Source organism: Etheostoma cragini, chromosome 18 (assembly GCF_013103735.1).
Source record: "Etheostoma cragini isolate CJK2018 chromosome 18, CSU_Ecrag_1.0, whole genome shotgun sequence".
Classification (NCBI taxonomy): Eukaryota; Metazoa; Chordata; class Actinopteri; order Perciformes; family Percidae; genus Etheostoma; species Etheostoma cragini.
This window is the reverse complement of record NC_048424.1, coordinates 5,994,821-6,014,820: the sequence shown is the minus strand read 5'-3', so window position 1 is coordinate 6,014,820 and position 20,000 is coordinate 5,994,821. Positions and strand designations below refer to the sequence as shown.

At 38.9% G+C, this 20,000-nt stretch overlaps 1 protein-coding gene across 31 annotated transcripts in view; it reads right to left on the bottom strand.

The window, feature by feature from the left end:
* Positions 1-20,000, bottom strand: part of ptprk (protein tyrosine phosphatase receptor type K) — a 118,158-nt gene that overhangs the window by 52,237 nt on the left and 45,921 nt on the right. For all 31 annotated transcript variants that reach the window (XM_034899436.1, XM_034899442.1, XM_034899440.1 and 28 more), the window contains 6 exons: positions 12,933-13,093; positions 11,911-11,962; positions 11,759-11,817; positions 6,600-6,681; positions 4,933-5,048; positions 3,811-3,985 (listed from right to left, as the gene is read on the bottom strand). In XM_034899436.1, the coding sequence (XP_034755327.1) occupies positions 3,811-3,985; positions 4,933-5,048; positions 6,600-6,681; positions 11,759-11,817; positions 11,911-11,962; positions 12,933-13,093 (645 nt within the window). The remainder of the gene's footprint in view (positions 1-3,810; positions 3,986-4,932; positions 5,049-6,599; positions 6,682-11,758; positions 11,818-11,910; positions 11,963-12,932; positions 13,094-20,000) is intronic.

Sequence of the window (20,000 nt, the reverse complement as noted above, 5' to 3'; positions counted from 1 at the left end):
GTGTGTGCGTGTGCGTGTGTGTGCGTGTGTGTGTGTGTGTGTGTGGGGAAAAAACATTTTAGTGTTGTCTTTTTCGTCAACGGTATTGCATGTTGTCAGCGTATATATTGACAGCGGAGTTGTCTCGTCTCGTATTATCGTTAACAAACTTAAAGTCTTGTGGCTTGAACCTCCCCCACCCCTGCTGCTGTCCAGAGCGTGTCAACAGCCTGCTGTGGGCTGCACCAGCCATTTATTGTTTGGCCGTTTATTTTTATTTTTAATATCCAATATGCAATGCTGTCAAAAATGCTGCAAATTCCAAACTAAAAGTTCATTGGGTACCCAGGAATATAAGTGTGAGGTAGACTGGATGAACGGTTCATGAGATATTTGAAAGAGACACACGTACGCCCACGCACACACACACACACACACACACAGGCGTCGCGCTTTATTAGATAGACGACAACAACACTGTCGTTGCATCCACATGACGCAAACTTTCGATGAGTGCTCCACACACACCACTCCTCCACGCAGTTGCTACTTAGCCAAGAAGAACACTGGGGATAAAAAAACATGATGCACTCTTAAGATGAGGTCATTATTATTATACTTTGCCATTTTGGAGGCTAAGCCAATAATTTAATTATTGGGAAAATAATCAACAACTCAAGTAATTAAGGAAATGAATATCCTGCTTAAGGAAGAGCTAAAAACATCTAGGTAATACAACTGTCTGGAAATCCCATGTCACACCCTCATGCTCCCATGATGCACCTCTGCCTCAACCAAATGTGCTTCTTTTCTTTGAGCTTGACAACTCTAGCACACACAGAGGGATACGGTAATGCGACTTCTTTGTCATCTACATGTCATAAATATCAATAGACAAGGCCTGTGCGTACCTGCACCGAGGGAATACCACATCACCCAGCAGACCACTTTTAGGCTTTGAAAATGAAAAATGAAATCTGGGTTACTGTCCTACTGCCAAACATTTTTAACATATACAAGTCGTATTTTGGCACTTTCCTATGATTCTGTATTCCATTTTCCTGTTCAACAGATTCGTATTCCAGTAACCATCCCTCATCTTTTTTCAATTTCACCATAAATACTTTTTAAAAATAAAATATTTAGAGCAAAAGATTAATAATGCAGCTTAACTTTGTCCATATTCATGGTCATCAATGTCCTGCAGTAACCACAAATCTCCGACATGCATACTTCTCAAGAAGCGAAATAAACATATTCCCTGTTCCTTTGATTTTTCTCTGGCTCTCATCTCCCATATGATATTTCTAATAAATAAACATGAGGCATCTCTCCTTCTCCATTCACACATGCGGTCCTCATTCTTTTATTTTGATATCTTTCTAACAAAAAGACTCTGGATCAATATTTATATTCACCAATATCCCTCAGAGCTCCAAAAGCATCTTTTCACAGATTCAGAAAGCGGCTGGTTTTCAAGTCAATGAAACACACGTCACTCAATGTGTCTTATTGAACCTGAATCTATTTTCCTATATGGAGATTGGTCCTATTCATGTTTAGACATATTTCCTGCCGTGTGGATCTTTCTTCTCTTTCCTCTTCGCCTTCTCATGTTCATGATAAATAAACATTAGCCACTTCTAACTAAATCAGCAATCTCCTCCTGCAAAAAAAGTGTCTCCAAAAACGCCATATTGTCTTAGCCAAAGTAAAAACATTCCCAGTGGGGATTGTGACCCTTAACTTGGCAGTGTTAGTGTCTTAGAGTGCTGAAACCCTAAACTGGACACTGTAAGCGCTCGTTTATCTGGGAAACAGCTGAAATTCGTATTCACGGTGCTCGCTTCTGCTTTGATTTCTCATTTCTTTCTCTTCTGCCATCTCTTCTGCAGAATAATAAACACAACTCTGCTCAGCTGTTTACATATTCAGACATATTCCTGATTCTGATATGGATATTCTTGGGTAATGAGCAGACTATTTACATTTAACTTTTCTGCACCATCTCCACTTCTCTCTTTGCTCACCCTCTTTTGCCTCCCATTTCTACCCCTCCTTTCTGTCACTATCTTATCATTCTTTCTGAATCTCTTTCGCCTTCACCCTCTCTCTGCCCTCCTCCCCTGTCTCTCTCTGGGAGATGAATTGAATATGTAAGCTATTGGATGTGAATGAATAAAGCATCCCGTCTCAAACACACATTGGTGACACCTTATTAACCACATGTCAGCTGCACATGACAGCTGGAGCACGCACAGTTTTCATTCACACACACACACACATTCACGGCATGCACATGTACACATAGACACTAATGGAGCAGCTGCTTCACCCCCACACAAGCATCCACAAACACACAGACACACACGCTGGCATACACACATCTATATACCCTCACACACAAACTCTCCTCATTAGTCTATATTGTGTTAGTGACTTACATTTTATCAGTCAGACACAGTGAATGCTCATTTGATTGGAAAGACATTTGACATTCCAAAGGTTAAACACAATACAAAAGTTACCAATTTCACAAAATAAATATAACTGGGTCAAGAAAACAACTCTGGTCAATGATAACTTGAAATTATAACGCCCTAAACCATTCTGCCCAACAGCAATTGTTTAATATTAGGCTTAGCAACCGTAACTGTTTTTGCTTTTTCAAAATGAAAAAAACAACAGAATAGCAACGTGTAAGAAATTGATTAAACAGTGTTGGTTTGCTCTGACGTAAGCCGCCCAGGACAGTTGTGATTGGTTTAATGAAATACAAACAATTTTGTTAAGTGTTTTTTCTATTATCCCACACCAGCACTGAGGAAACAGGTCTGTCAAGACACAATGTGAGTCCGCTACACGATTTAAATCGCTTATGTGCAGAATGGCAGGCATCTTTGACAGCTAGCTACAGCAACACCACTTGGACGAAGTCATAAAACTAAATACTTTCACCCAGGGAAAGCATTAGTTGCTTAGGCGGGTTTTATTCCTAACCACTATCTTTTTCCTAAACTTAACTAGTTGTTTTGCTCTGTTATGGCCGAATGACGTTGACTTTTTCTGGGCTAAAGTGTCGCCCGTCATCTGGTGGTGCCTGCACCTAGCTCCCAGTCACCGTCACCAACTGCCACCGATACGACGGAGCTCTGTTGCCGATGTCAAAAGGAAAATAATATACATAAATATTGGCCTTATATATATATATATATATATATATATATATTGCCATTCTGCAAATGCGTGAGTCACATTTTGTCTTGACAAGGTCTAGCAATGCGAAACATGGTTGTCCTTATATGAGCAAAGAAACCGTGAAACAGTGTTATGTTAGAATACTACAAGACTTATCTTTAATTTCTCTCATCGTACTTACAACAACTGTAAAACTAGCTGCAAACCGCAATACACAAAAAATGCAGGTTATTTAGCTTGCCGTTGTCTACCTCTGTCTTACATCAAGGGCCCATAGAGGAATGGAAAAACTTCAGCTGTTGTCATTTTTGTTTGCTTTTGTATTTTATGGACAATGAGTCTAAATAATAAAGGCTATCTATCTATCTATCTATCTATCTATCTATCTATCTATCTATTACAAACATTTGGTGCAAGATTTGCATTGCATAGCAACAGCGGATAAGGGGGCCAGGCCTTAGCGAACAGTCAGTCAGAAAGAATCTTTGTTACTTTCCACTAAAGGATTTCTAACTAAAGCTGAAGTATCAACTATTAAATCAGAGAAGACAAAAGAAAACACAAGTATTTCAGAGATAACAAAACAGTCAAGCAAAACAATCAAATAACCTTGAAATATTTTTAAATCCTCACCTCTGACGATAAGACCCGCAAAGTTGGACACTCCAGAGCCACGCTCTGATTGGGTGACGCAGCGGTACAGATCTTGATCCTGATTAGTGACTTCTTTGAGGTGGAAGGAGGCGGCAAACCGTCTGTGGTTAATGTTTTTGGTTTGGGCCACGGGAATATCTTCTCCATTCCTCCTCTGAATCACAGAAAAACACACAGGCACATATCAACGACTGCAGAGGCCGGGAAGAGTTAACTGCCTTGCTTTAAGTAACAAGGCAGCACTGGACCACACATGCCCTTGTGTGTGCGCACAGTCACACGCACACACACACACACAAACACACACACACACACACACACACACACACAAACAGACACTCTCCCTTACTGACAGCAGGTTTGAAGGTCATGACTACAATAGAGCCTTAATGAAATCAGCAGCTATTAAACTCTTAATCATGTTAGCAGCTAGGATGTATGGCCTGGGGTCACTGTGTGTGTGTGTGTGTGTGTGTGTGTGTGTGTGTGTGTGCGCGCGCGCGTGCATGCGTGCGTGTGGATGACACTTTGTTATTGGAGGTACCAGTCCTGAGGGTGGCGCACTGAATACAGTGTTTCACTTCTTTGTGTTTGTATATTTCGACGCCATCATAGTGGGGGCATGCATATGTACAAATTTGTATTTGCATTTATTTATTAAGGATAAATGGTGTCATATTAAAGGCTTGGTTCACCAAATGAATGAAATGTCTTCATGATTTCTGCCCATTTCAGTTTGTGGTGTTAACACCATTGGACATTTGAAACAACCAATAAAAACTAGTTATAGATTGTAGATAATCTAGTAAATATTCATTATTTCTGGAACAAGGAGATGCTGTTCAGTTTTGTAAATTACATATTTTTTGGGCTGTGAGCAACGTATATTAAAGTTCCTTCAACTCAATTTATTTTAGTGTAAAATAAATCTCAGAAACAGATGTTTTAAAACTTGGGCAAATAAACCTAAATCTATCTATAAGGCTAGCTACCACAAGAACTACTAAGAAAATATGTTGATATCTACTGTTCATCCCATAGTAGAAGACTAAAACATAGTTTAAATAAGTGTGTGTATATATGCATGTTTTATAGCTGTACCTGAAGCCAAAGTTTATTGTTCGATGTGTCTCGTCCTGTAGCGATACACTGAAATGTGGCGTTTTGTCCAGCGTTCACCTCTACGTCTCCAAGGCGAAGAAAATGAGGAGATTTATCTACAAAGCAAAAGAGGACAAACAAATTAGATTGAGTTTACAGAAAGGTTATATTTGTATTTAAAAATGTTTTTGATTTCATCTTATTTACTAAAAGTGGAAATGAGGTGACATAGTCAGAGTGATGTACGGATTCAAACAGGTCAGGTTATTACAAACTCACTGTATACATTTCATGACATTTTCCAACCCTGAGGAATATGTTTATTATTACTGCGATTCTATTTTATTGGAGGCCAATGAAGCGGCAGTGCTGCATTGCCACTGGGAGGTAACATCAATGTCACTTACATCATATATAATTCACACAATGCTAAGATATGAAATAAGCCTTTCAGACCCCAAAGATGCAGTTCAGCTATGAAATTCTTATTCTGGGGAAGTGCTTGCAATCATAGATAGCAGCTACTATGTTGAATGAAAACACACACACACAAACAGACACACACAGACACAAACACACACACACACACACACACACACACACACACACACACACACACACACACACACACACACACACACACAAACCTGTGTGTCCAGAAATGCAGCTGTGAGAATGAATGCTTCCACTGTGAAGACTAAGTACTAATTTCTTTTCAAATACTTGCTCCCTCCCATTAGGAGTCCTGCTCCTCTGCCTCTAAAAGACTGGGACTCTTCTTTTGTATATCTTTCTCAGATTCCAAGTCATTTATTGACAAAATCAATGTCGAGGAATTATTGTCAGAGACATATCGCTAACTTCTGACAGGGACAACAATGATACCAGGACCTCACAAACGGTACAAGAGGATGGTGCAAGACAGTTTATCTTTATGACTTTAAATCAATAGAATCTATTAAGAAACAAAATTGTCCTCAGAGATTTCAGTGCTGCTACAAGACAGATGACCAAAAGGATTTGTAATTGCTTCCTTTTGCAACACAGGGACCCTCCAGGAACCTGCCTATGGCTCTAGATTAATAGACTGTTCTGTTAAAAGTAACAGTTTGTCGTCGTAACTCTTTTCTGGTCTCTGGAAGTAAGGAAACACTCAAGCGAAGGAGAGAATACAACTTGAGATGTAGCGAGAATTTAAAATGGATCGCAGTCCTCATCTCTTTCCTGTCAGTGAGACAAGACTGCTACTGTTCACTGTGTGTGTGTGTGTGTGTGTGTGTGTGTGTGTGTGTGTGTGTGTGTGTGTGTGTGTGTGTAAACGAGAGAGAGAGAGAGAGAGAGAGAGACAGAGAAAGTGCTGAGTGGTCAAAATCTTCTCTCCCTATGATTGCCCTAATACTGTCTCATTTCCCGCTTCACTCTCTTCTATTCCTTCTTTCTCTCTGTTTCTCCCTCTCACAATCCCTCTTTCCCTTTTTATTCTCTAATTCTTCTCCATGACTCGTCTTTCTCCTCTTGCTGCATCCTTCCTCTCCTGTGTCACCTTCCCACTTATCTATCCATTCAAGTGCAACAGGAACCATCACAGGTATAGTCTAATTAGTGGCCAAAGCTATCAGCGTCTATTCAGCGAACTAGGACTAATTGCTGGCATGCTAATGACTCACCGCACGGGTAACTGAGCACCTGAATGTCCTCAATGGCGATGAAGCCGGCTTTGCTGTCTGAAACCTCTGCTTCAAATATGACCTGTGAAAAAATTGAGAGATTTGGCCATTACTGTCACTATTAACACCAGTATTATATGCCATATTTTCTAGAAAAATTACATACTTTATCTTAACAGGTAGTCTCATACAGTAGAAGCACAGACAAACACACAGACAGCCACACACACTATTTACACATACTAAACATTGGTTCCACTTTAATAAAAACATTTACAAGTATTAACAGAAAGGCTGAGAAAGGAAAGCATTAAATGAAAGCATTGTTTTTAATTGACCTTTTAAAGCTTTTTGCTCTTTTATTTGTGTACATTTCTGCTGAGTGTATTTGCAAAGTGTATTTTGAAAAAAAAGGTTTAAAAGATTGTTAGAATTTAAAGTCCTTTCTGACCCCCCCCCCACCCCCTTAGCCTACAAATACAACAACTTAGAGCACATACAAAATGTACAAAAACAAAACAAAAGCAAAAACACTGGAAATGCTGGTCCAAGGAGAAAACTGAAACTGACATAACCAACAAACGCTCTGCTTGCATATCACAAGCCAAAACATCAACACTCTTTAGTATTGTTACTAAATCAGAAGCTGTGCCTCTGAAGTTTTAGATGCATTCTGGGTGCACTGAGAGCTACAAAGTAAGACTATTGCCATTTAAATTGACAGTTAAAGTGATGGACCCAATCTAAGTTGTCACAGGATAGATAGAAAGTCAGTGACATCCGCCAGTGATGTGCACTAAACCGGATAAATACAAAGCTGCTTGACTGCTGCTGCATTTATCCATTCAGGCAACAAGCCTGGAAGGATGAATGAGTTACTTTCTGTTTTGATCATAAGCCATGTTTCCATCCACACGTTTTTATCCGAATTAAGTGATATCGAATGAAAATTGCCTTATGGAAACAGTAAAATTCGATGGAATTTCCCGACTCAAAGGAAATACATTTGGCCTCATTGGATTTTATCTTATCTTATGTAATGGTTGGAACTCACAATAAAACAAAGAAGAAGAAGTTTTAGTTAATTTTCTCCCAGTATTTCCAACAAAGACCTATGTAAGTGGATAAACGAGGAGACGAGAGACCTTCTGAATTTAATTTATCAGGAACTAGCAAAGGAAATGGCCGACAAAGGTTACAACAAACCGTGGGACGTCCTTTGGAGTAAATGGAAAGCATTCAAACAGCGAGACATGTTTTAAAAAAAAAGAGTTGTCTCACCGTGGTGCTGGGGGGAAAATAAAAGGCAATGTGTAGATAGCAATGTTGTTTTCCCATCACAGCCCTATATGTCGCTATTAGCTGGCACATAAGCACTACAAATTGTCCAATATCCATTTTGTCTAGAAATTTGTTTTGCAAATGCTTGCTTGAATGTTGTGCGATTCAGTGCAAAAATGAATGGAATGTCTTAAAAGTATTTGATATACCAATTTGATCGCAAAACACCATGTGACGTCATTATGCACAGGTTTTTATTTGCTTTAAAGTCGTTGGGTGGAAACATACTTTCATCAGCTTTATACGCATACGTTTTTTTACCGAACTTCAGATATTCAGATTGACAAGTGTATGGAAACTTAACTAGTATCATCTCCTTTGGGACACACAAAAAGGCTGCCAAAGAAATGATTAAAAAGTAATGAAACCAAACGCAGTAAGGTAGAGAATGAAAGGTTGGAGCCAATTGGAGCCTATTAGTTTTTCTTTCCCTTCCATTATCTAAAATTCAACACACAAAAACCATATAACAAAATAGGGAGTAAAATACATAGAAAAAGAAACAAGAGAAAAACAGCTAAATGTGGAATAGGATAGTCCAATCATGGTTGTGATTTAATAGAGCTTTGTGGTTGATGAATGTCAATACTGCCAGCAATAGGTGCTTCAATTTACTACCATCTCATTTCATAAACTCAGTCTAAATAAGTCTAAATAACTACTCCCCTCTCTCCTAATCAATCTCTTCGTCCCTCCCTCCTAATTGTCCATATGTTAGCCTTCCAACTCTCTCCACTTTTTATTTCTTACGATTTCCAACCATTCCTCTCCCCTAACTCTTCTCTTACGGTCTCTCGATTTGCTTGCCGTGCCTGTTTTCTAACGCTGTTTACTCAGAGAGGGGCACTGTAGTGAACAGAGAAGAGGAAGAAGAAGAGTTTGCTACCAAAAAGAGAGGCAGAGGGAGAAAGAGAGTGTAGGGGTGAGCAGTTGTTGTCATTCATCACCTGTAAAAGAAAATCTGCTGTGAACTGTTTACCCATAGCTTATCATCCTCTGCTTGTCACACTCCCCCCCTCTCTGTCTCCCTCCCCTACCAATATATCTTGTCCCTCTGTCCTATCATCTTTCACTCATAGCTCACTGCGGAGCACAGCAGAAAGACATCAGTTGACTTTTAATACCTTCACATCTCTGTCTGTCTGAAGACCGGCTTGCCTGTCTGCCTGCCTCCCCAGTCTGCTGGCCGTTGCTTGTTACTATTACCACGTTTTGTTTTGGCAGCCATAACATGACCTAATGACTTCTTCTCCTTTGTGTGCACATGTACGTGTGCAATGAGACCTAGTCCACACGTATTTGGGTATTTTCGAAAAGCGGTTGTCCCTTCCTCATTCTCCCTAAAAAAATCCTGTCCACACAAGCATTGTTTTGAAAAAATCTCTGTTTGAATCAAAACACAAAAAACACAAATGAAGTGTCAAGAGCATGCCAAGCCAACAGCAATACAACCCTAACCCTTAAGCCGTGTTGGCCAATCAAAGGCCTGAAACAAAAAATGATTACCGAACTTTACATGTATGTGTAAACACGTAAAATGCCCTGTTAGTAAAACTCTATCTAGTTTTATCTCTATCTGCACATCAACACCAAAAACTGAGTTTCTGTAAATCTTCAACCTTGCAGGGCTTTTCCCAAAATATCCGTTTTCAGTGACCTAAAAGGTAGTTGGCATTTGTGGACGAAAGACCAAAAAGGATAGAAAACGCAAAGTAAATAAAGAAAATAAAAAATAACCTGTGTATGTGTGGACTAGGCCTAAGTCTCAAGTTTATTGCTCTGTTAATTATCACATATTTCAAAAAGTGGATTTTGAATGCTTTGCACAATGTCTAGAGTCCCTGCACCTTGACTACAAGTCATTGCTCATTTTGTTTCCTTGTAGAATTTAAATCAGTCATGAGATCCATTCTGTGATTCATTGTCACCTCTGAGGAGATAGTGTCCCAATCATTCAGGTGTCAAGCGCTCACTTACTGACAGGTCTCATCACTGTGAGGAAGGATTACTGATAGCTTGGGTTTACAAATTCTCACATGGGCAAAGCAACTCTGTTACGCTCAAGGTTGAGGACTGACATATCATCCCTACAGAGTAGGCTGGGACGATGGCAAACTTTCCCTTATCAACTACTGGCATATTTCATTTTGATGTATGCATGTGTAGGCACTGAATCAACAATGTTTAAATGTACAAGCACAGAGTGTTTTTCCCTTCATGTTATACAGTAGGTTGACTCCTCTTAGTCATGAGTCATCTGGGTTTAGGGTTATTTCTAAACACATTGCAATAAAACGTCTACATTTATATATTTGTGTGAAAAAGTTGTATCTTACTTTATGTAATGAATGTTGAAACTGGCAAAAACAGCTGTGAAATTTAAGTTAATGATGGAAACAAAGACATGCCAGTGCCACAAATACTTACATTTAAAATAAAATAAAATGAACGTCTGCAAACGATTATTTTCCATTATCAACTCAAGATTTTGTCTATGATTAGTTTTTAAAAAACATATTCCAGTTTCCCATAAACCAAGATAGCATCTTCAAAAGTCTTGTTTAGTTTGACCAACAGTACAAAACCCAAGATATTACATATCCTATCATTTATGAGAATAAAAACTTAAAATACTTACATCAGAGAAGCTGAAACCAGCTAATCATTTCATTTACTGTCAATAAATTAATTGACTCATTGTTGCAGATGTAATTAAGCAAAAATTTAAATCTGAGGTTAGTTAATTCTATTGCAGCCTAGTGATAATCTAAGGACTATTGTCTGTAGGCCAGCTTTCATTCAAAGTATCTTTACATAAAGACAAAACTGTAATCACAAGGTCCACCATATTGCTGTGTGTGTGTGTGTGTGTGTGTGTGTGTGTGTTTGTGTGTGTGTGTTTGCCTTTTGTGACCACATCAATTCTTGTGCGAGTGTGTATGCTTGGCTACATGTGTCTGCATGTGCCTACACTTCCCCTGGTGAAACCATTCTCATTACAACTCAAGTTAAAGCATAAAAAACATGTTCCAACATGAAAAAAAAACGCTTTATAACCTCAGATGCAATAACTTGTTCCATAGCCTGAAATGCCTACATAAGCCTTAGCAAACCGGGATGATTATGTTCAATTAAAACATGTTGACACACGTGTTTCATGCTGGTGATCTCCTACCATAGTCACTGAGGGGGACTGGGCTCCAGATGGGCCATTTGGAGGATGCTTTCACACTTCGCCTTGCAGTAATATTATATGGTCCCCAGGCTGTGTGTTAACATGATCAGTGTGTGTGTATGCCTGCTAGGACATCCGGAAACAAGCTATCCCACAACAGGCACACATCTGTCAACACCAGCCAACAAACACACACAGATCATGCTGACTGACAGCCATAAATTAAGAAAGAAGAAGAAACATTCAAGCCTACGTTTTCTTCAACAGTCCTGCAATAATGTCTTGCCATGTGAATCTTATCATTTTAGACAGTGGTGCATTAAAACCAACAACATTGACAACAATATCAATGTCCAGCATGGTGACACACACCCATGAACGCAAACACATGTGGTCACACTTCTTTTTTTCTTTTTTTGTCTTTCTAGCCTAATCGTCACCTCCTGAGTCTCAGTCAACACAGATAAATCAGCTGCCTGCCTCCCAGCATGTGCATGTGTTTGTGTGTGTGTGGGGTGTTTGTGTATTAACATGAACACAAGTGGAAACAAAAAGCATTTATATGATAGTGGAAACTAAAAGCATTTATATGATAAAATCATCATGAATTAACACAGCAGTTGGTTGTTATTTAGGGAGTTACCTGATATTCATTAGGCCAAAAGGTGGAGACGGCGAGTTCGGCTCTCAGCCATCCTTTACCTGAAAGACAACATTACTGTCAACACTAGGAAATAAGATTAACAGTGTCAGATTAATTTATGAGATGAGAGTTTGACTGGATTGGGCCTTTACCAGTGTAGGACGTCACATTCCATATGGGGTTGGCCAAAGGACCTTTGTTGACCTAGAAACAACAAAGAACACAATATACAACAAAAATGCTTTGTGAAAACGAGAAGGTCAGAGGTCAGGGTCACACCACATGCTCTAGGCTGGTTGAAACTTTTTTTTGCTCAACACAGTTCAGCAGGGAAGATTGTGCAGTAATGTGGGTTTAATTCATCAGATTAAAGGGTAGTCTACCAACTCATAATGGATCCCTGCTACGGAGACCCAGAGGTGACATTGAGTGGGAAAAAAGGAAAAAAACATGTACTGGGGAAAAACACTTTTGCGAGATCTTGACTTTGTTTTGCAATATCTCCAGTTTCATTTGCGAGATCTCCACTTTGTTTTGCAAGATTTTGACTTTGTTTTTGCAAGACATGGCAAATAAAACTTGATTTATTATATTTATTTGTTTTTTTCCTCCATGTTACCTCCAGGTCGCCATACCCCTGTTGCTCAGAACCAGGAAATGGTAATACCATTGTAATCTTCAGTTTATGGGTTTTCTAACCACTTCCACAAATTGTAAGAAAACTTATGAAGAGAAGAGAGGAAAGTGAAGACAGGACTGTTGTGGAAACGTTTGGATTAATGCATGATAAAATGTGTGTTAGATTTGCCCACCCAGACCACATTTCCCATAAATCCTGGTTTGTTTTAACTGAAGATGCTCTGTTCACCATCTGCCTTTATGAAAAACATAAAGCTTTTGCACTTGAACTTTATGTTTCTTAAAAAGAAAAGAAAAGAAAAAATACTGCTTCACACAGTGTCAACTAGAGGCCAGTAAATGCATTTAAATGGTCTCTTTTGTATACATTATTAATGTTCATTTCTAAAAATGAACAAGCTGTGGACATGTTGTTCACTGGGAAGGTAATATCATATAAAGTGTATCAGTACAGTATAATCACTCTTAGTCCGCTAAAACAAAAAAAACACTGTATCTCTTATATATTGTGTTCTATTGTGTTTATTCTTATTACCTTCACCAGGACGTTAAGGGCGCCGGGGCTGGAGCCGTCAGGGCTGGTGAGGAGATAGTTGAAGTCAATACAGTGAGTGTCATTCTCCTTCATGACTGGCAGCTGAAACCTGGCCTTCTCCCCAGCATCATACTGTGAGACGTCCACATACATGTAGGAACCTGGACACGAAGATAGAGACAAGGAGAGGGTAAAAAAAGAAACATCACACATAATTTGAGATGGATTGTGTTCAAAGTGTTTGGGAATGAGACTCCTAAATCAGCACATTTTTGTTTGCAGCTGTTTGCGCTCGTACCCCACATATCTTCAGTGATTCAATGCTTGAACAGACAAGCAGCGGTGGCCTCTAAGGAGGCAGTCAGTATGTATAACTGGAATTGTTAAAGAGTAGGTTGTACTGTATGCCCACTGCCTGGGTGTTACATGTACCTACATGAGTAAAGCAACTCTCTCTGCTACTGTGTAGCTTAAGAATAATCCATGCTGGAGACGTGAACAGCTTAAATAGACAGCTGCAACAGTTCTGTGAATTGTTCAAATACAGTAAGTAATTAAAGTTGTTTTAAAAAAAGCTATTTTTTCATTTGTTCTCATTTGCATTTGTAGAATTTATTTATGTTTAAGTTTGTCATTTGCAAGGTATTATGACCTCTTGTCAGTTCAGTGAATTTAAGTTAACATAGTTTATCTAAATTCAAAACTTCTGTTCATACCCTGTCATGGTCTATTTCCTGTGTATATTCTGGTTGCTTTGACTTAATTATTCAATATTTATCTTTCTTTATGGGGCTTGTCACTTTGCATTTTACTGTGCATTCTGAATAAAATCTCAAATCTAAATCACCCCATACCCATTTCTGTGTATCTCTGACAGTTAGTATTATATATGAAAAAGTCTACACATGCTGGTTGAAATGCTAGGTTTCCAAAATTTCCAAAGGATTAAATATACCATGGAACACAGTGAAGATAGTCATCATCAAATGGAGAAAATATGGCACAACAGAGACATTTCCAAGAACTCGATGTCCCCTCCAAAATTGATGAAAAGACGAGAAGAAAACTCCTCAGGGAGGTATCCAAGAGGCCTACAGCAACATTAAATGAGCTGAAGGAATTTCTTGCTGTACTGGTTGTGTGCTAAATGAGACAAAAATCTCCCGTATTCTTCACATGAATGGGCTTTTGGGATACGGTGGCATGACGAAAGTTTTTTCTTACAAAGAAAAACATCCAAGCTCGGCTGAAGTTTGCAACAACAAACATCAAGTCTCCCAAAAGCATGTGGGAAAATGTGTTATGGTCTGATGAAACTGAGGTTGAAATTTTTGGCCATAATTCCAAAAGATATGTTTGGTGCAAAAACAACACTGCACATCATCCAAAGAACACCATACCCACAGTGAAGCATGGTGGTGGTAGCATCATGCTCTGGGGCTGTTTTTCTTCAGCTGGAACCAGGGCCTTAGTCAGGGTGGAGGGAATTATGAACAGTTCCAAATACCAGGCAACCTTGGCACAAAACCTTCTGGCTTCCGTTAGAAAGCTGGAGATGAAGAGGAAGTTCACCTTTCAGCATGACAACGACCCAAAGCACACATCCAAATCCTCAAAAGCATGGCTTCACCAAAAGAAAATTAAGGTTTTGGAATGGCCCATCCAGAGCCCAGACCTGAATCCAATTGAACATCTGTGGGGTGATCTTAAGAGCTCTGTGCACAGGAGATGTCCTCGCAATATGACAGATTTGGAGCACTTTTGCAAAGAGGAGTGGGCAAATATTGTCACGTCAAGATGTGCCATGCTAATAAGACTTCTACCCAAAAAGACTGAGCGCTTTAATAAAATCAAGAGGTGCTTCAACAAAGTATTTGTTTAAGGGTGTGCAAACTTATACAACCAGGTAATTGTAAAAAAAAAAAAAAGGAATTTTAACAGGTGTGTTTGTGTGTGTTTGTGTGTGCAAGCGTGCGTGTGTGCGTGCGTGCCAAGGAATTTTAAGCAAGCCAACCAGTCTCCTTTGACAACATTGTGCTTTTGAGTCCAATTAATTACACACTTTACTTTAACCTATGAATTAAATCAATGACCACCTAATTTCTGTCATCTTGAACACAAACCTGGAAACCAAGGTGAACTTCCCCCATTCCCCTGCTCTGTCCTCGTTTGGCCTATAAAGACACTTTGATGCAGTGAGTTTCTTGCCATGAGAACAAAAAAAACCTCCAATAGCCTTTGTTCTTTCCCTTTATGTTTGCATGTTTTTACTCAGTTCTCTTCCTCTCCTCTCATTCCTTTCAGGCTTACAGTACAAGAATCAGTCATCGGTCCCCCAACAGACACATGAAACAAACCCCAGTTACTACGACTGTGTCATTTGTCACTCCTGTGTGATTGGGAGGCTGTCTCTCAGCAAGCCAAAGACAAATAAACACATGAAATTGGAACGAGAAGAAAACAGAAAAGCTACTTTCTTTTATATTCTTAATTTTCTGTCTTCCTCATTTCTGAATAAGAATTGTGAGGCCTCCAGGTGATAATGATTGCAAATGTGTGAGCGTAAAAGCAGAGGTACATGTCAACAAAATTGAAATTGGTGAAACTTGATCAATATCATGCTAAGTGGCCAGATGCAGTTTGCAACGTGCCAGGCTGACACCAGTCGCTGTTGTTGCTACTCCCTAATCATGCTAGTCACATTTTTCCACAGCGTGCAACATGATTAATTGCATTTTCTAGCTATCCTTTAGGCTATATTTTTCTGGCTTACTTGTCTTGTTTGCATTATGTTCTTCCTTTCTCTGATAAATATAAATTCAAATATAAATCCATTGGTTTTGTTGTTCTAATATTTTTGTTCATTTTATTTATCACTGGCAATCAACATACTTAAAAAGAACAAAATATCGTACAAAAACCCAAGGCAAAATACAGACATAAATCCGATTCCATCAAAGAACTACAAAGAAAAGGATGAGTTTGACGAGGATCAGGCAGAAGCATAATGCTTTTAAAGTCCTGCCCCTACTTTACAATATCACATTGTTACAGAAACAAAATATGATGGGACTCTGGAGAATGATTTTATTTTAACTGATGAGAAAGATAAGTATGTGAGTACAAATGTACAGTATGTAATTACTGTCACTACTGAGTAAAATATCTTGTACCTATAGTAGTTTACTACAGTAAATGGAGCTTGAAATACAGTACTACATTATCTGGGTGTACTGACAGGACGGTCGTACAGCCCATCCAGATGTCCGTGTAATCAGCTCAGACCTCAACCAGATGTTGTTCCAGGGAAATATGATAAAATGCGAGCCTTTCCTGCCTGATAATCTCAGAATATCACATTAGCTCATTGCAAACTGAAAGAAAGTGGCCATGATAATGTTTAATTCTATTTGTAGGACAGAATAGAAATGAATTGAACTAGAGCTGAAACAGTTAATCATTTAATTGGTTAGTACATCTTTGATTGTCATTTATTTAAGTCATTTCTCATGCAAAAATGATGGTTTCTGCATCTGAAATGTGAGGTTTTGCTGCTTTTCTCTGTTTTATGTTGTTGTAAAATGAATATCTTGAATATATTTGGGTTCGGTTGGACAAAACAAGCAATACAAAGTTATCACTGTGGTCTGTGGTTGATTTTTCATTATTATAGAGCAGAATTCATTAGATTAGAAGAGAAAAGAACAAAATACAATACAACACATCTGTGCTCCAGTTAAACAAACACAGCACTCCATCCTAACTGGTTAAATCTATTTGCATATGATACCATTAACATAAACAATATGCTCTATACAATGAGCTGAGAGACAATTGTGATTATCACTTATTGTTTAGCTAATCTACTGTGAGAAAACACATTTCTCTGCAGAATACAGCAGAACATAACCGGCTTTCAACTAGTGCACAAAACATGGACCTGCATGGACAAACAGACGGACGGACGGACGGACAACACACACACACACACACACACACACACACAAAAGCTTTTTAAAACCAAACACTGTATTCTAGTCACTGGATTGGCTCTTACTCTCTCATAAACTCTCTTCTCCTCTCTTTCACTGCCATAACCACCCAAGCATCACCTACACACACAAAAACACACTTCTATTTCAGCCATAGCAGTATTTGAATAACTCTACTTCCTGGCTCTGAATGTCACCAACAAGACCCAAAATGAAAACATCCAAACTGGACTACAACCCATTGTAACCAAAACAAGTCAGAACCATTCTCTCTTTCCAACTCTGTCATCTAAATCCATCCAAAACAAACCCTCGATAGACGTCACTCCTGTTGCTTCATTTTTGGTGCTGGTACTAAGATAGTAACATGGGAAAAGTGCCTTTAAGATGGCTGCCAAGATGGTGTACCAGCTAAAAATACTCCTATCAGTCAGAGATCCAGATATGTCACACAACTCATAAAACATGGCAAAAATATAACCTTTAGCTTTTCAGACAACAATAATGCTACATGCTGCATATTTATAACAACAAGTGGTTGATATACTTACGTAAAAATAGCTTAACAATTTGTTAAATAGGAAATGTCCAACATGTTAAAGCATTACCACTACATAGTCACTGAAATAACATTAAATCATACACGGTTGATAATTCAAATGCTTCAGCCTGGAGAGAGAGAACAATAACAAAATCTAATCTGACACAAAAATGGAAAATATGAGTAATAAAAGACTGACAGTACATGTAACTGACACAACACCCATGCTAAAAGAGCAAGCCTTGTGATGCCAAGAACATCTGACATCTGAAGTCTCCCAGTTTCTAAAATGGCTGATGTCTTTGAACCGCCAAAGTCTAAAATGGCTGCTAATAGAATGACAACACAATATAACGATGAGGCTAAAAATACCCCTGTGCCAGCCTTAAGACCTAGATATGTCACAACAACAACAGCAGCAGCAGCAGCATGGTATATAGAGGACAGTATTCTTCAGCAAAACATTAACCGTCTGCTGGGATAACAGCTAATGGGAGGGTTTAACGTTCACCATCTTATGGTACCAACCATATTAGGTGTTATACCAAATACTTGACAACCTCTTGGTATGACATGCTGTACCTCAGTAAAACATGCAACTCGTCCAAAGTAAAGACACAAGACTCATCATGTACATTTATGTTAAATAAGGAACTGAATTTAAGATCATTTTATTTGTATTTAAAAGGTCTGCATGGACCAAAACTGCTTGTTTCTCTATAGCTCGTATTCTATGTTAAGGCCTTTCAGATGTACCAACCAATCACTGCTCTTAATCCCACGTTCCCAGTTAAAAATTTTGCAACATTAAATCCTCACAATTGAGCAACTGTAATCAGGGAATTTTTGCTTGAAAAGAAATTTGTCAATTGATGACTTGATCAATAAATTGATAGTTTCAGCTCTAGTGCTCTACGGATAAATTCATGTACATTAACAATCTAAATGCTCAACAATTTACGATTTACACTTTAATTGAAATTGAATGTTGGGTGGGGATTAAATGTTTAAGATCCAATGCAATCCAATCATACTAGGTGTTTTACACTTGTTGTTCAAGCCTGGCAAAGACTCTGCCAGAGAGGTTTGATTTAAAGGTAATTGTAAGGTATAGTTTGTGTTGCTGTATCCAACATTATTCACTTATTATTAAAACATTCAGTGACTGAAAGACCAGTTCTACTTCAGTCTACATCCCTTTTTCTTCTCCTTTACTAAATAGTACACTGTGGCAAACAAGAGGAAAGATGGAAACATGGAGAGAATGACATGCCAAATAGGTTTAGAGTGGTTCTGGCTGACAACATTATGAGTCAAGAGTATCTGATTTAGTCCACTGAGCCGCAGAGCCCCAGCCCATGAATGTTCAATGTTGAAACAACACACGTTGCCAGCGTAGCATGTGGACCCCGCAATGATGGCTAGTGCCAACATCAACCCCTAAAGAGATTACACAGAGTAGCTTTAGCTCTATTAAAAAACTGCCAAACCATCCCTCCTCACTCAATAGTGCCTGAAGCACAAATGGTGATTAGCCACGGAGACAAACCAATGTTGGTAGTAAGGAACAAAACTATAATTGTTTGCTGAACTATCCAATGACTATAATGGATTCTGCGTAAAAGCCTATGAATGAACCTTATTTTCTTTTGCCAACACCTTTGACACTATTTGACCCCCTGAACTACTAATCCGCTAAATATGCTCACTCCCAAAGGTCTTTGAGGTACCAAATATTTTTAAAAACTCATCCTAAACGAAGGGAGTAGTTATTCCTTTGTTTTAAAGGGTCAAAAGCCCAAAAGGGCTACGACCTATGCTCTAAATTATGTCATGCCCTCGGGGAGACTGCAGTCAGAGCAGAGTACTTCTAAATTACTGGTGGCTAGGATTGCCTCACAAAAAACAATCCTAATAATAGACATTATGTGTCCCTGCATTTAAGCTACCAACTCAACCCCTCACCCATTCCCTGCCACTTCTTACAAATACAAAACCTAGCCAAGTGCTATATCTGTATGTAATCCCCTCCAGCAACCTCTTTTCCATCCAGAGCCATGCTGTCCCACACCCTGCTGGCATTAGTAACACATCAAATGTCAGTTGATGCTCTCATACCTATAGGCTGTGAACCCCCTTTAGGATCAAACATCTCCAAATCATTAACCTGTCCTGCCATCCTCGTGCCCCTGCTCAGTCCACTGGCTTTTATAGGAGTTAATGCTACGCTAATTCCAGCCATAACTTTTGCGCTTTTGTCCAAAGTATTTAACCTCTTCAAACTGACAACTCGGCCCTGTCTTTGTACTGACTCCACTTTTTATTATTATCACTTAATGTTAGAGTTTGGGACCTCACCTTTGGGCAATGCACCCCACGCTTGTGTTATGACTTAAATATATGCTAGACCACGTTCACCAGACAGCAGGTAAACACACATTTTGGGAGGAAAAGTGCATGTGTACAGTGGGTACGGAAAGTATTCAGACCCCTTTAAATTTTTCACTCTTTGTTTCATTGCAGCCTTTTTCCAAA